The sequence below is a fragment of the Cervus elaphus genome, chromosome 20 (genome assembly GCF_910594005.1).
Source record: "Cervus elaphus chromosome 20, mCerEla1.1, whole genome shotgun sequence".
Taxonomy (NCBI): Eukaryota; Metazoa; Chordata; class Mammalia; order Artiodactyla; family Cervidae; genus Cervus; species Cervus elaphus.
The window spans coordinates 101,712,361-101,725,523 of NC_057834.1; the positions used below are offsets into that span (position 1 = coordinate 101,712,361).

The 13,163-nt window shown below is 39.1% G+C and overlaps 1 protein-coding gene across 1 annotated transcript in view; it reads right to left on the bottom strand.

The window, feature by feature from the left end:
- Positions 1–13,163, bottom strand: part of CACHD1 (cache domain containing 1) — a 231,714-nt gene that overhangs the window by 34,953 nt on the left and 183,598 nt on the right. Inside the window, exons 10-13 of the mRNA XM_043878816.1 lie at positions 8,139–8,288; positions 7,390–7,513; positions 6,472–6,589; positions 583–751 (exon numbers count right to left, since the gene is read on the bottom strand). Coding sequence (XP_043734751.1) covers positions 583–751; positions 6,472–6,589; positions 7,390–7,513; positions 8,139–8,288 — 561 coding nt within the window. The remainder of the gene's footprint in view (positions 1–582; positions 752–6,471; positions 6,590–7,389; positions 7,514–8,138; positions 8,289–13,163) is intronic.

The following is a 13,163-nucleotide window of genomic DNA, read 5'->3' on the forward strand; positions in this document are numbered from 1 at the left end:
TGAAAGTGACTAAGGAATACGAAAGTCCAGCTCCCTTTCCTGAGTCTGGGCAAGCTCTGCAATGTAATTTACACTCCAAAGCCTCCCTGAGGACTAGGGTCAAACTCTGGCTTGCTTTCTTCTTTCTTCCTTCTCCTGTTAACTTCACTTCCTCTCTTGTTTCTTCTGAGAGTTCATCCTGAATAAGCCACCAGCCCACAAATCCTCATCTCAGTGACTGATGGAGAACCAGAAACAAGGCAAGGCCTCAAGGGGTTTTTCCATTTGTTTCCCCACACTGGCACTGAAGGTATTCAGTATGCTCAGTCACGTCTAACTCTTGGAGATCCCATGGACTGTAGTACACCAGGATCCTCTGTCCATGGAATTTTTCCAGGAAAAATACTGGAGTGGGTTGCCAATTCCTCCTCCAGGGGATACTCCTGACCCAGGGATCGAAACTGCATCTCCTGAATTGGCAGATGGATTGTTTTACCATGGAGCCACCTGGGAAGGTGTTGGGCATCTGAATTCAAACTGATGCTCATGGTGAGCTGCTATGAGGAGGACCACAAAGGAAATGGAAAAGCACAGGGTTTTTACCTAGAGTGGCCAGCTGTTTGAAGTGGAGGCAAGCACTAGGCTGGCCCAGGAGATCCAAGCGGTGGTATAGCAGCTTGCTGCTGGGAACAGTATTGAGGTTCTTCAGTTGTTTGACAGGTATTTCTGGTTGTATCACCACAATACAGAGAATGAAGGAAGTATCTTGGACCTGGAAAATTGACAAAGAAATGTTAATACAGAAATGAAGGTTCCTGTAGATAGTAAGTTGGTCAACATTACTTTCTGCTATCTCTGCTTCTAACCCACACAGAAAAATACGTGATGAGTGAAGGAAAGACAGGAAGATGGCGTAACAGAAAATGGCTCTGGCAAAAAATTAATCTTTCTATTTTTATTTTTCTTTCTGATCAAGGTAAATTAATTCATGTAACAGAAAATCATGGAGTTGATGAAGGGATTAGAAAATAGTCTCTCTAAAACGGTAACCCTAGTCCTCTTTTGCTTATTTAAGCTAATGGATACAAGCTGGAACATGGCATAAGAATACAACACTTATTTCTGTTTGGGTTGGAAACGCGTTGTAAAATATACAGTTGGTTTTGCAATGAGTGTTCCGAGAATTGACTATTTTAAATGCCAATTATGAATCCATATAACACAGCCTGTACAGAATCTGGTTTACTCATTCTATTCCCAATGAACACTTTCTTCTCTCTCGGTTAGAGGTGACTAGGATCTCAGACTCATGAAAAGTGCAAACCCTATCGCTTCCGAGCAAAGCTGGCCTGACTTGTCCTTTCAGACCAGGAAAGGCAAGAGTGTTGTAACTTGGCCTAATTTAAGCTCCTATATAGAGACAGGAGTACTTTCAGATTCATTTTGCCCCTAGAAATGGATGCTTGGTGGGAAAAATGTTTATATGAATCAAAAGCCAAGTCAAGCTATGTAGTTTTAGCTTCTTGACTTAAAAATAAGTCAATCTTCTCTAAGTTCATTATACTAAGATCTAAACAGAATATATTTTAAAGGTGGTTTGTAAATAAATGAAAAGAATGATAACCAGCTAAGTCAGAACTAAAAGATGGTCAGAATCAAAGCAACTCAAAAGATAATTTAACAATCAGGGAGAAATTTTTTAACTAGGCAGATTAGAGTCAAGAGTAATATGTGGTTTCTGAGGATGGCTGCAGAATCTTTTTAAACACCGGGGAATTTGCATCTTCCTGGAATTGCTTTCAAGTACTGCTGCCAAGGATATTCAATTACATTAGCAAATTTAATCCTCTTCCTCAACCCAACAAGTTAGAAAGTGACAGAGTATTCTGAAGTGACATTTACTATTTGCCCTCTTCCTGTTTCAGCATCTTTTGAGTTTGCTTCCTGTGCTGCAGGAAGTTCTATAAGAGAATTCTTATTCTCTTATAAGAATTCTGTAAGAGAAAGAAAGTCAATTCTGTAAGATAAAAATTCTACCTTTCTCTTCAAGGGTCAATTATATGAGAAAAAAAAAAGAAGTACCCTAAGCATCTAAAATCAACACTTCATAATTTCTAGCTGGAAAGGAAAACAGATTTCAAAATAGGTCTCCATGCTATTGTGTTCTTAGCTGAAAAAGTAGTTGCTTGCATTAAGGAACTATGTATAACATATCTAGAAGAGGCCTCCATGAGTGGGGAGTGGTTTTTTCCACTGATTATCCATGGGATTCATGTTTTGAAGTGAACCATGCCCGTACAACACTGGAATGTTGCCATACCTTCTGATATTAGTCAGTATTTCCTTCTGTCACAGCATGTAGCCTCCTCAATACTCAGACAGACTTGCATTGCATAGTGACAAAGTAGTAATCTCTTAATGCTGCTAACATAATCTCTCATGTTACATTTAAATTGACTCAGTGAAATAATCCATCAATATCTGTCATATCTATGGATGCTAAGCAGTTTAACCAATTATTATCAACATCAACTAAATCTATTTAAATTAAATTTAGTTGAAAAATCCATTTCATTCCGGAGGACAAGAGTATTTACTCCCCCCCTCCTGCTGATGTAGCTAAAGAAAGCTTAAAAATTCTTGTTCTTCTTCCTGGGTAATCAGGCAAGCCTTTTAACTTCAATCTCATTATTTATTACCACTTTAAATAATGTTCACTTAACAGTGATGTTCTTGACAACTGATGTTGGAGAAGACTCTTCAGAATCCCTTGGACAGCAGGGAGATCAAACCAGTCAATTCTAAAGGAAATCAACACTGAATATTCATTGGAAGGACTGATGCTGAAGCTGAAGCTCTGATACTTTGACTACCTGATGCGAGAACTGACTCAATGGAAAAAACCCTGATGCTGGGAAAGATTGAAGGCAGGAGGAGAAGCAGACGACAGAGGATGACATAGTTGGATGGCATCACTGACTCAATGGACATGAGTTTGAGCAAGCTCCGGGAGTTGGTGATAGACAGGGAAGCCTGGCGTGCTGCAGTCCATGGGGTCATAAAGAGTTGGACACGACTGAGCGACTGAACTGAACTGACAATTTCAGAACTCTGAAAAAGTTAACACTTCTACCTGAAGTGATTACATGATTATATTCATTTGGCTAAGTAGACTGGCCGAAATGTGCCAGTATCATGGAAGACAGACAGTCTTTATAAAGATTATACTTCCCAAATGTTAATACCAGGTTTATTTACTATACAAAGAAGGTCTTAAAATGCCTCTATTTCCTTCTATCTCTTTTAAAGCCAACAAATATATATATTTTTTTAATACAATAGGTCTTTGTTGGTTATCCATTTTCTTTTTTTTTTTCTTTTATTAGTTGGAGGCTAATTACTTCACAACATTGCAGTGGGTTTTGTCATACATTGATATGAATCAGCCATAGATTTACACGTATTCCCCATCCTGATCCCCCCTCCCACCTCCCTCTCCACCGGATTCCTCTGGGTCTTCCCAGTGCACCAGGCCCGAGCACTTGTCTCATGCATCCCACCTGGGCTGGTGATCTGTTTCACCATAGATAGTATAGATGCTGTTCTTTTGAAACATCCCACCCTCACCTTCTCCCACAGAGTTCAAAAGTCTGTTCTGTACTTCTGTGTCTCTTTTTCTGTTTTGCATATAGGGTTATCGTTACCATCTTTCTAAATTCCATATATATATGTTAGTATGCTGTAATGTTCTTTATCTTTCTGGCTTACTTCACTCTGTATAAGGGGCTCCAGTTTCATCCATCTCATTAGGACTGATTCAAATGAATTCTTTTTAATGGCTGAGTAATATTCCATGGTGTATATGTACCACAGCTTCCTTATCCATTCATCTGCTGATGGGCATCTAGGTTGCTTCCATGTCCTGGCTATTATAAACAGTGCTGCGATGAACATCGGGGTGCACGTGTCTCTTTCAGATCTGGTTTCCTCGGTGTGTATGCCCAGCAGTGGGATTGCTGGGTCATATGGCAGTTCTATTAAAGCCAACAAATATTAATACAGATTTTTTTTACCAGGATGTACCTGAGTTGCTTTCCATTAGGATATAGTGTAAGATAAGCAATCTTCAATTTTAAATACAAAAGTATTTTTCAATTCAGAATTCGGGTGTCTATCTCACTGTTTCTGATGTGAAAAATTAAGCAATTAGTCCTTATTTAAAAATTGTATGTTTATAAAGGGCAGATGGTATAATCATTCTAAAAAGAAAAAAATTCCTGAAAATGAGCTGTCTCAGAGAGTTTTGAAACAGATATTGACTTTTTTCAGATCTGTATTATCAGCAAAATATCAGTAGAATTAGGCTGATAAACATAAGCTTCTCAAATGGTCTTATTATTTTGTTTAGTTTCATTTCCATTTTAGAAATTGCTGTTGCCTTATGATTCTTTAAAAAGCAAATAAGAAGATCACAAGAGAGTCATGTCTAGAGGCACGTTGGCGTCTCCTGACTCCTATCATTCCTATGTAGATACTGCACAGAGTTGACTGTGCATCGACTGCTAAGCTGGAAGCTCTGTGAGGGCAGGGAGTATCATTCGTCTTTGTCCTTATTAGTTCACAGTCAATCTTCAATAGCAATACTTAAAGGGATGAATAAACAGATCCATTTAGGATCAACAACATATATTAAAAACATCAGAAATGGCCTTCCAAGGGAATCTTGAGTATGATTGTATTTTAAGTTTAATGATTAATACTGAATGACCAAAAAAAAAAAAAAAAAATCAAAGTCTACTCTTCTTTTGGTCAATTAGAGTATTTCAGTTCAGTTCAGTCGCTCAGTCGTGTTCGACTCTTTGCAACCCCATGAATCGCAGCACACCAGGCCTCCCTGTCCATCACTAACTCCCGGAGTTTACTCAAACCCATGTCCATCGAGTTGGTGATGCCATCCAACCATCTCATCCTCTGTAGCCCCCTTCTCCTCCTGCCCTCAATCCCTCCCAGCATCAGGGCCTTCTCCAATGAAGCTCTTTGAATGAGAGTATTTAGGGCCCCATAATAGCACTGTTATGCTATGCTTGGGAGAGGGAGTAAAGGGCAAAAACATTAATTAAGATGGGTGGTGTGTGTCAGATTCTATTTCTCTATGATTCTTTGAGGCTCAGTGCTCTTTTTTAAAAAATATTTATTTATTTCAAATAGGATATACTGTAAGATAAGCAATCTCCAATTTTAAATATAAAAGCATTTTTCAATTCAGAATTCTGGTGTCTGGCTCACTCTTTCTGATGTGAAAAATTAACCCTGCAGCATGCAGGATCTTCCTTGTGGCAAGTGGGCTTTTCTCTAGTTGTGACATATGGGGCTTAGCAGCCCTGAGGCATGTGGGAACTTAGTTTCCCAACCACGAATTCAATCCGTGTTCCCTGCATTGCAAGGTGGATTTTTAACCACTATACCACAAGGGAAGTCCCCTGAAGCTCAAGAGTCTGAATGAGGCTAGTGAAAGAAACCTGCAGGGGGTATCACAGGTATGGCTAGCAATCTGCTTGTGGCACATGGGAGCAGTACACATTCTAATCTAAATCTTTCTTTTCCTTGGCATCAGTCTAGGACATTCATGCTTGTGTAGCTCCTTTTCAATGCCCAGCTTCCACAATCTATGTTGAAAATGATAAAAACAAACTGTTGTTGTTCAGTTGCTCAGTCGTGTCCAACTCTTTGCGACCCCATGCACTGTATCACACCAGGTTTCCCTGTCCTTCACAATCTCCCAGAGTTTGTTCAAACTCATGTCCATTGAGTCAGTGATGCTATTTAGCCATCTCATCCTCTGCTGCTCCCTTCTCCTTTTGCCTTCAATCTTTCCCAGCATCAGGGTCTTTTCCAATGAGTTGGCTCTTTGCATCAAGTGGCCAAAGTATTGGACCTTCAGCATTATTCCTTCCAATGAGTATTCAGGGTTGATTTCCTTTAGGATTGACTGGCTTGATCTCCTTGCTCCAATTGGATACAATCTAAATGTGTATTAGTGCGACTCAGAAGAAAGTTGGTCGATCTATGTAATGAAGTACAGAGCCACTGAGTGTGTTTTCACACACAGAGATACATGCCTGTGTGTGAATAGTAAGTTTCCTGAAATTGATCAAAGTGGTTACTTCTGGGAAATGGGAGGTCAAGCTAAGTTTCCTGAAATTGATCAAAGTGGTTACTTCTGGGAAATGGGAGGTCAAACTCGGGAGGGGAAAGGGCAGAGTGCACTATCTATTTTTTTTAAATATGGTTTGATTTATTCATCATGAGTAATTACTGGTTTTATAAACAAAAAAGGAAAAAAAATTCCATTTCTATGGAATCTCTTCTTTTTCCAATCACTTTAAAACAGATTAGTAACATTACCAAACTGAAGTTCCCTAGAATTTCTGCATGAGGAGGAATGTTGCATCCTGCACCTCCTTGAGGCAAAGGAGGCTTCCTTGCACTCACCATCTTCCAGGCATAGCTAACATTGTAGGCCTCCTTTCCAGTTTCTCTCAGCTTATTTATGTGCCAGGACAGAGATGAGTTCACAGGGACTGCGATAATCTGGCTGCCCAGAGGGAGGCTGCATTGGCAAACAGAATGAAATACTTCAGGCAAAACATAAAATGAAGCACTTAATTAAAGGCAGGGAAGATGCTGTGAGTCACTGACCACCTCCTGATTTTGAAAAGCAATGAAGCTCATCACTTTTGAAAGAGATAATGTGAGATTTTCAATTTTGTAAAAGCATTATGTCAGCTCTGCACTGAAAACATTCCTTCCTCTCTATCCCTGACCCCCTGATTCTAATTCTTTCCAGAGACTAACTTGTCTCAAATCACTCAGTCATTAATTTACAACCAATGAGCACAAAGACCCATTTCTCTATAGGTTACCATCTGCCAAAATAATGTATCACGGTTGGAAAAAATCCAATCTGTTCCTTATTTCAAGAGAAAATGTTGTATATGATTGTGCTGTCAACTTGGAATGGACAGTGCTTTGCCAAGCTATTTTTTGGCATGCTCTAGAGCTGGTCCTCAACTTAACCTCTTAGTCTGCCAACAATTTCCAACTTGGTATAACTGGAGTATCTTTAAAAATGAGATGAGATATATCTGATTTTACAACTAAAGGCAATGTGAACATAAGAATTTGATTTATAAGACATTTCCCCCAAATAATAGTTTTAAGAGATCTTACCTACTTTACAAAGTAAACAAAATTTTGGCTACTATTCTTATATAAAAACCATACTCTTGATAACATTAAAATAATTTATATACTTGCTTTATTTCCTATTATAAACACTCATATTTGACCTCCATGGATCCTATTCTCTGAGAAAAAAACAAGATATTATGACCCTCACCTTTTCCTTACCTTAGGATATTTTGCCGAACCAACTCAAATTTGGGGATATTTTCATAATGAATGATGTCGGTGTGAAGTGGGGGTTCTGAGAGTAAATATGGCCTGGTAAGAGATGGATGCATAAGGGTATACCCTGAAATAAGAAAAAAAAAACACACACACACTATGGGAAACATGTTGAAGGAAGAACTGATTCTAATAAAAGTGCTCATCATAGGTTTGAAATGTGGGATATTCTGGGAGGGCTGCTCAACACTCAGCTTCTCAGTCTGTAACTCAGCAGTCCAATAAAACCTGAACTTGTTTTATGTTTTCTTGCATAAAACTTTGGAAGTGTAGCAAGATGTCTTATTGAACATCTCCCTAATCACAAATATTTGGGAGGTACTGACCATTTGGTTTTCATTTTATAAAATCTATCACATAAACCTTAATGTCAGTAAATATTAAGAAAACAATATAGACCAAAAAAAGATCCAAAGGATCACTTGTATGTTTCATTCAATCCTCAAGTCTAATTTCCTGATGGCTACAAGTAACTATTACCTACCCTTCAACACAAGATAGAAACAAATGCGCAATCTTTAGATTCATTCTGCCATCATTACGGTGTTCTACAACAAATAAGTAGTCCTAGTCCCCCTTTTTCTACAAATACCATCATTTTCCTACTTTGTTAGTATCAGAATATCTACAGATGACTTTTCTTCAGGATGTTAAAGAAAATGTTCTTTCCTATGTAAGTTTTAGTAGATTACCTTTGTCATCTATGAGGAAAGTATAGGACGCCAAGGAGTCTTGGTAATACGTCACGTCTTCAAGGATGTAAGCCAGGTTCACATCCACACCTACAATTCCCAGGAGGAGGTTTCCAAAATAACAGGGTTTACTTACAGTCATTATCAAACCTATGGGTTAAAAACAAAGCAAAAAATCAAAATATGTCAGAGAAAGCATTGAACAAAGGCTGGTGCTGCGCTCCAGGCGCTGGGAAGGCCGCACGCAGCATCTTATTTGCTCTGGAGAAGTTTCCTGTGTGACGTGGCAACCAAGCACTGCTTTGCGGACAGCACAGTTATGAGTGTGAGGAAAACAGGGTCTTTAGGAATTCAGACATCTTACTTAACTTAAATGGAGGTAATTTGTACCTTTTCCACTATTTTTTCACCAAAAAGGATACGACACTCCAGATCCACACAAAACATCAGAAATATATATATCATTCTACTTCCAAAGTGGGGATGATTTAACTGACTTTGCAAGACCACTGGACAAAAAAATCTAACATTCTGGGCTCTAGCCCAGCTGTGCCCTTTCTGTATCATACATATGATACTAGACATTGAGCCTTGATCTTCAAGTCCATTTAAAGGACACAGCAGTCATTACCTTACCAATTTCTGTGCTGTGCTGGGCTCAGTCGTGTAGTCATGTGGGACTCTATTGTGACCCCATGAACTGTAGACCGCCAGTCTCCTCTGTCCATGGAAGCTTCCGGGCAAGAATACTGGAGTGGATTGCCATTTCTTTCTCCAGGGGACCCTCCCAACCCAGGGATTGAACCCGTCTCCCATGTCTCCTGCATGACAGGTGGATTTTTGACTGCTGAGCCACCAAGGAAGCTCACCTTACTCATTTCTAGGGGATGTTAAGTGAAAGAGATTATGGATAAAGGAAAGCTTATAAGGTATTCTACTTTATTAATGAATCCTATAAAAAACCAGAAAGATAATGAGAAAAATAAAACATAAAAAGGTACAGAATCTTATGATGTGGCCACTTAGAACTCTGAGCAGCTAAAGGAGACATTAAAATTCTAAGGGAATGTATTTCTAGTCACTTGGGCCAAGAGCTTGCAAACGTTTACATAAATGGTCAGATAGTAGATATTTTAGGCTTTGCGAGCTATTTAACCTCTGGTGCATATTTTTTGTTTCTTTTTTTTCTAAGAAACCTTTAAAAACATAAAAGCCATTCTTAGCTCACAGGCCATAAAATAGGATAAATAGGGAAAGAGAAAAGCCAAGGGGAGGAAGACCTACAGAAGTAGAAGGCATGAACAGTGGTCAATGCACTGCCCGGAGCAACAGAACAGCTGGGCTGTCTTCTCACTTCTACTACTGAGTTGGCTAAGACGTGCCACCTCTCTGAATGCGTCTCCTTGTGCATTGTATGGGGAGCTGAGACAAAGTGATCTCTAGGACCCTGACAATTCTACAATCCTATGGTTCTAATGAGGTTGCAAAGAGTCGGACACAACTTAGCGACTGAACAGCAACAACATGGTTCTAAATAAAATTGAGAACAAAAAGACAGATAGTTTCTCTCCATCTTGCTCTTATGTATTACAGCACTTGATGACATGTTCATGCCTACCAGCATGGCAGAAAGCCATTCTTTTATCAAAACCTAGGAAAGGAATTAAAATCAACTTGAAGACTTCTACAGAGAGAATAGTTTCTGATGTCCACTCAAAATATTATTGAGTTGTTGTGCCTGCAAAGGCCAATTAAATGTACCACTTGGAAGGAAGAAGTGGATACAACACTGAAAAACCGTGAAAAGTTATGCCCTGTTGTAAGACAAGTAAGTTCTGGGTATATAATGTACAGCATAGGGGCTATAGTTCTAGCTATTAGTACTGAACATTTAAAAGTTGTTTTGGGTAGATCTTAAAAGTTCTTAACACAAGAAATAAATTATAACTACATGAGGTGGTTTGTATACAGTAAGCTTATTGCAGTATTTTGCAATATATACAAATATCAAATCATCATGTTATACACCTAAAACTAATGCTCTGTTGTACACTAATTATAACTCAGTAAGTCAGGTGGGCCTTAGAAAGCATCACTATGAACAAAGCCAGTGGATGTGATGGAATTCCAGTTGAGCTATTTCAAATCCTGAAAGATGATGCTGTGAAAGTGCTACACTCAATATGTCAGCAATTTGGAAAACTCAGCCACAGGACTGGAAAAGGTCAGTTTTCATTCCAATCCCTAAGAAAGGCAATCCCAAGGAATGCTCAAAGTACTGCACAATTTCACTCATCTCACACGCTAGTAAAGTAATGCTCAAAATTCTCCAAGCCAGGCTTCAGCAATACGTGAACTCTGAACTTCCAGATGTTCAAACTGGTTTTAGAAAAGGCAAAGGAACCAGAGATCAAATTGCCAACATCCGCTGGATCATCGAAAAGCAAGAGAGTTCCAGAAAAACATCTATTTCTGCTTTATTGACTATGCCAAAGCCTTAGACTGTGTGGATCACAATAAACTGTGGAAAATTCTGAAAGAGATGGGAATACAAGACCACCTGACCTGCCTCTTGAGAAACCTGTATGCAGGTCAAGAAGCAACAGTTAGAACTGGACATGGAACAACAGACTGGTTCCAAATAGGAAAAGGAGTATGTCAAGGCTGTATATTGTCACCCTGCTTATTTAACTTATATGCAGAGTACGTCATGAGAAATGCTGGGCTGGAAGAAGAACAAGCTGGAAGCAAGATTGCTGGGAAAAATATCAATAACCTCAGATATGCAGATGACACCACCCTTATGGCAGAAAGTGAAGAGGAACTAAAAAGTCTCTTGATGAAAGTGAAAGAGGAGAGTGAAAAAGTTGGCTTAAAGCTCAACATTTAGAAAACTAAGATCATGGCATCTAATTCCATCACTTCATGGGAAATAGATGGGGAGACAGTGGAAACAGTGGCTGACTTTAGTTTTTTGGGCTCCAAAATCACTGCAGATGGTGATTGCAGCCATGAAATTAAAAGACTCTTACTCCTTGGAAGGAAAGTTATGACCAACCTAGATAGCATATTAAAAAGCAGAGACATTACATTGCCAACAAAGGTCCGTCTGGTCAAGGCTATTGTTTTTCCAGTGGTCATGTATGGATGTGAGAGGTGGACTGTGATGAAAGCTGAGCGCCAAAAAATTGATGCTTTTGAACTGTGGTGTTGGAGAAGACTCTTGAGAGTCCCTTGGACTGCAAGGAGATCCAACCAGTCCATCCTAAAGGAGATCAGTCCTGGGTGTTCATTGGAAGGACTGATGCTGAAGCTGAAACTCCAACACTTTGGCCACCTAATGCAAAGAGCTGACTCACTGGAAAAGACCCTGATGCTGGGAGGGATTGGGGGCAGGAGGAGAAGGGGACGACAGAGGATGAGATGGCTGGATGGCATCACCGACACGATGCACATGAGTTTGAGTAAACTCCAGGAGTTGGTGATGGACAGGGAGGCCTGGTGTGTTGCGATTCATGGGGTCGCAAATAGTCAGACACGACTGAGTGACTGAACTCAACTGAAGACAAGAAAAAAGAAGAGCTATGCAATGGGTATTTATTATAAATTCAAAAGCATTCTTTAAGTAGTCAATTTTCAGAATGCTATCTATTGGTTTTAAAACATTTTAAAATAATAGTTATCTAAGAAGCTTTTAAATATGCATTTTGGAGATTTTTGCTCAGGTATCCCTGGGCAAAGGGGTTATAAGTGATGGGAGCATTGCTATGAGGGCCAGAAGACAGAGTTCACAGTCTGTATGTCACATTCCCCTGGGCTCTAGTCAAAGAAAAGTCTTTTTCACAGAGCAGCAAAGTGCAACAGAAATACTCGGGGACCACATGCTCACTTCAAATTTCTGTTCTCCTCTGGACATACTGAGAACAAGCTTTATAAAAGAAAGGCAGTCTTACTTTTCAATTATCAATTTGGACAGAAGACTCTTTATCCCATTGTGGCAAATAAAGTATGCTAAGCTCTTGCTACACTTAATGAAACCCCCATACACCCTCCCTACTTTAAAGTACACAGACTTGCATTTTAAAAGAAATGTCTAGTAACTGATACTTGAATCTGTGAAGATTTTGAATTAGAGCCATCTAAACATGAGTTTCTTTAGACTCAGGGTCCCCTTGTCATGGAGTCAGAGGAAGTGTTTTCCAGTAATTTCAGGGACTGAAAATGCAAAGATGAATATGATATACTCTAGTAAGAAAATGCAGCAAATCAGTAAATAGAGATCGAAACCTATTGCATGGGAGTAATAAAACAGGCCCTAAGGAATAAACTTTGGAAAGCATCAGCTTTGCATATAATTTAATTTAAAGCATGGTAGCTTCTGGGTGGAAAATTTTAGGAAGGGTCCCACTCTACGTGATACCGCTAACGGTAACTGAACTTGACTACATAATCCACTCTGCTTGATCAGGACTCAGTTTCTACACCTGTCTCAATTCCTTTCACACAGAATTGTCATGTTCCATTGATCTATTTTTCTCTTATCTGATTAAAATACTTCTTGAGGGTGAGATATGTGTCTTATCCATCCTCGCCTGACAAAATACTTGACTGGCACTCAGCCACATCGGTAAAATGCATGAATTGTCATTTGCATTTAAGACCTGACATTTCCGTATTAAAGGAAATAACCTTATGTAAAGGCATGAGTTTCTATATACATTCTCTATATACATGTATATACATTCTATATACATCTGTTGGCCCTGCCCGAACTAGGAAGGAAAAAGAAATTGAGGTGTGGCAGTAGCTACCATGCTTCTTCCCTATAGAAATAACATGTCTACAAAACTTCTATAAATCATAGCCTCTATAAGATTTATTACTTTTTATATGTGAGTTTTCTCTGAATATTGTGAACATTTCTAGGAAATGGAACTTAAAAACAAGATCTCATATGGTGATGCTGTTTGCCTAGTAATTAGCTGCCTCTTAAACTTCCTTATCAAGAGAAGACGAGAGGGAAGG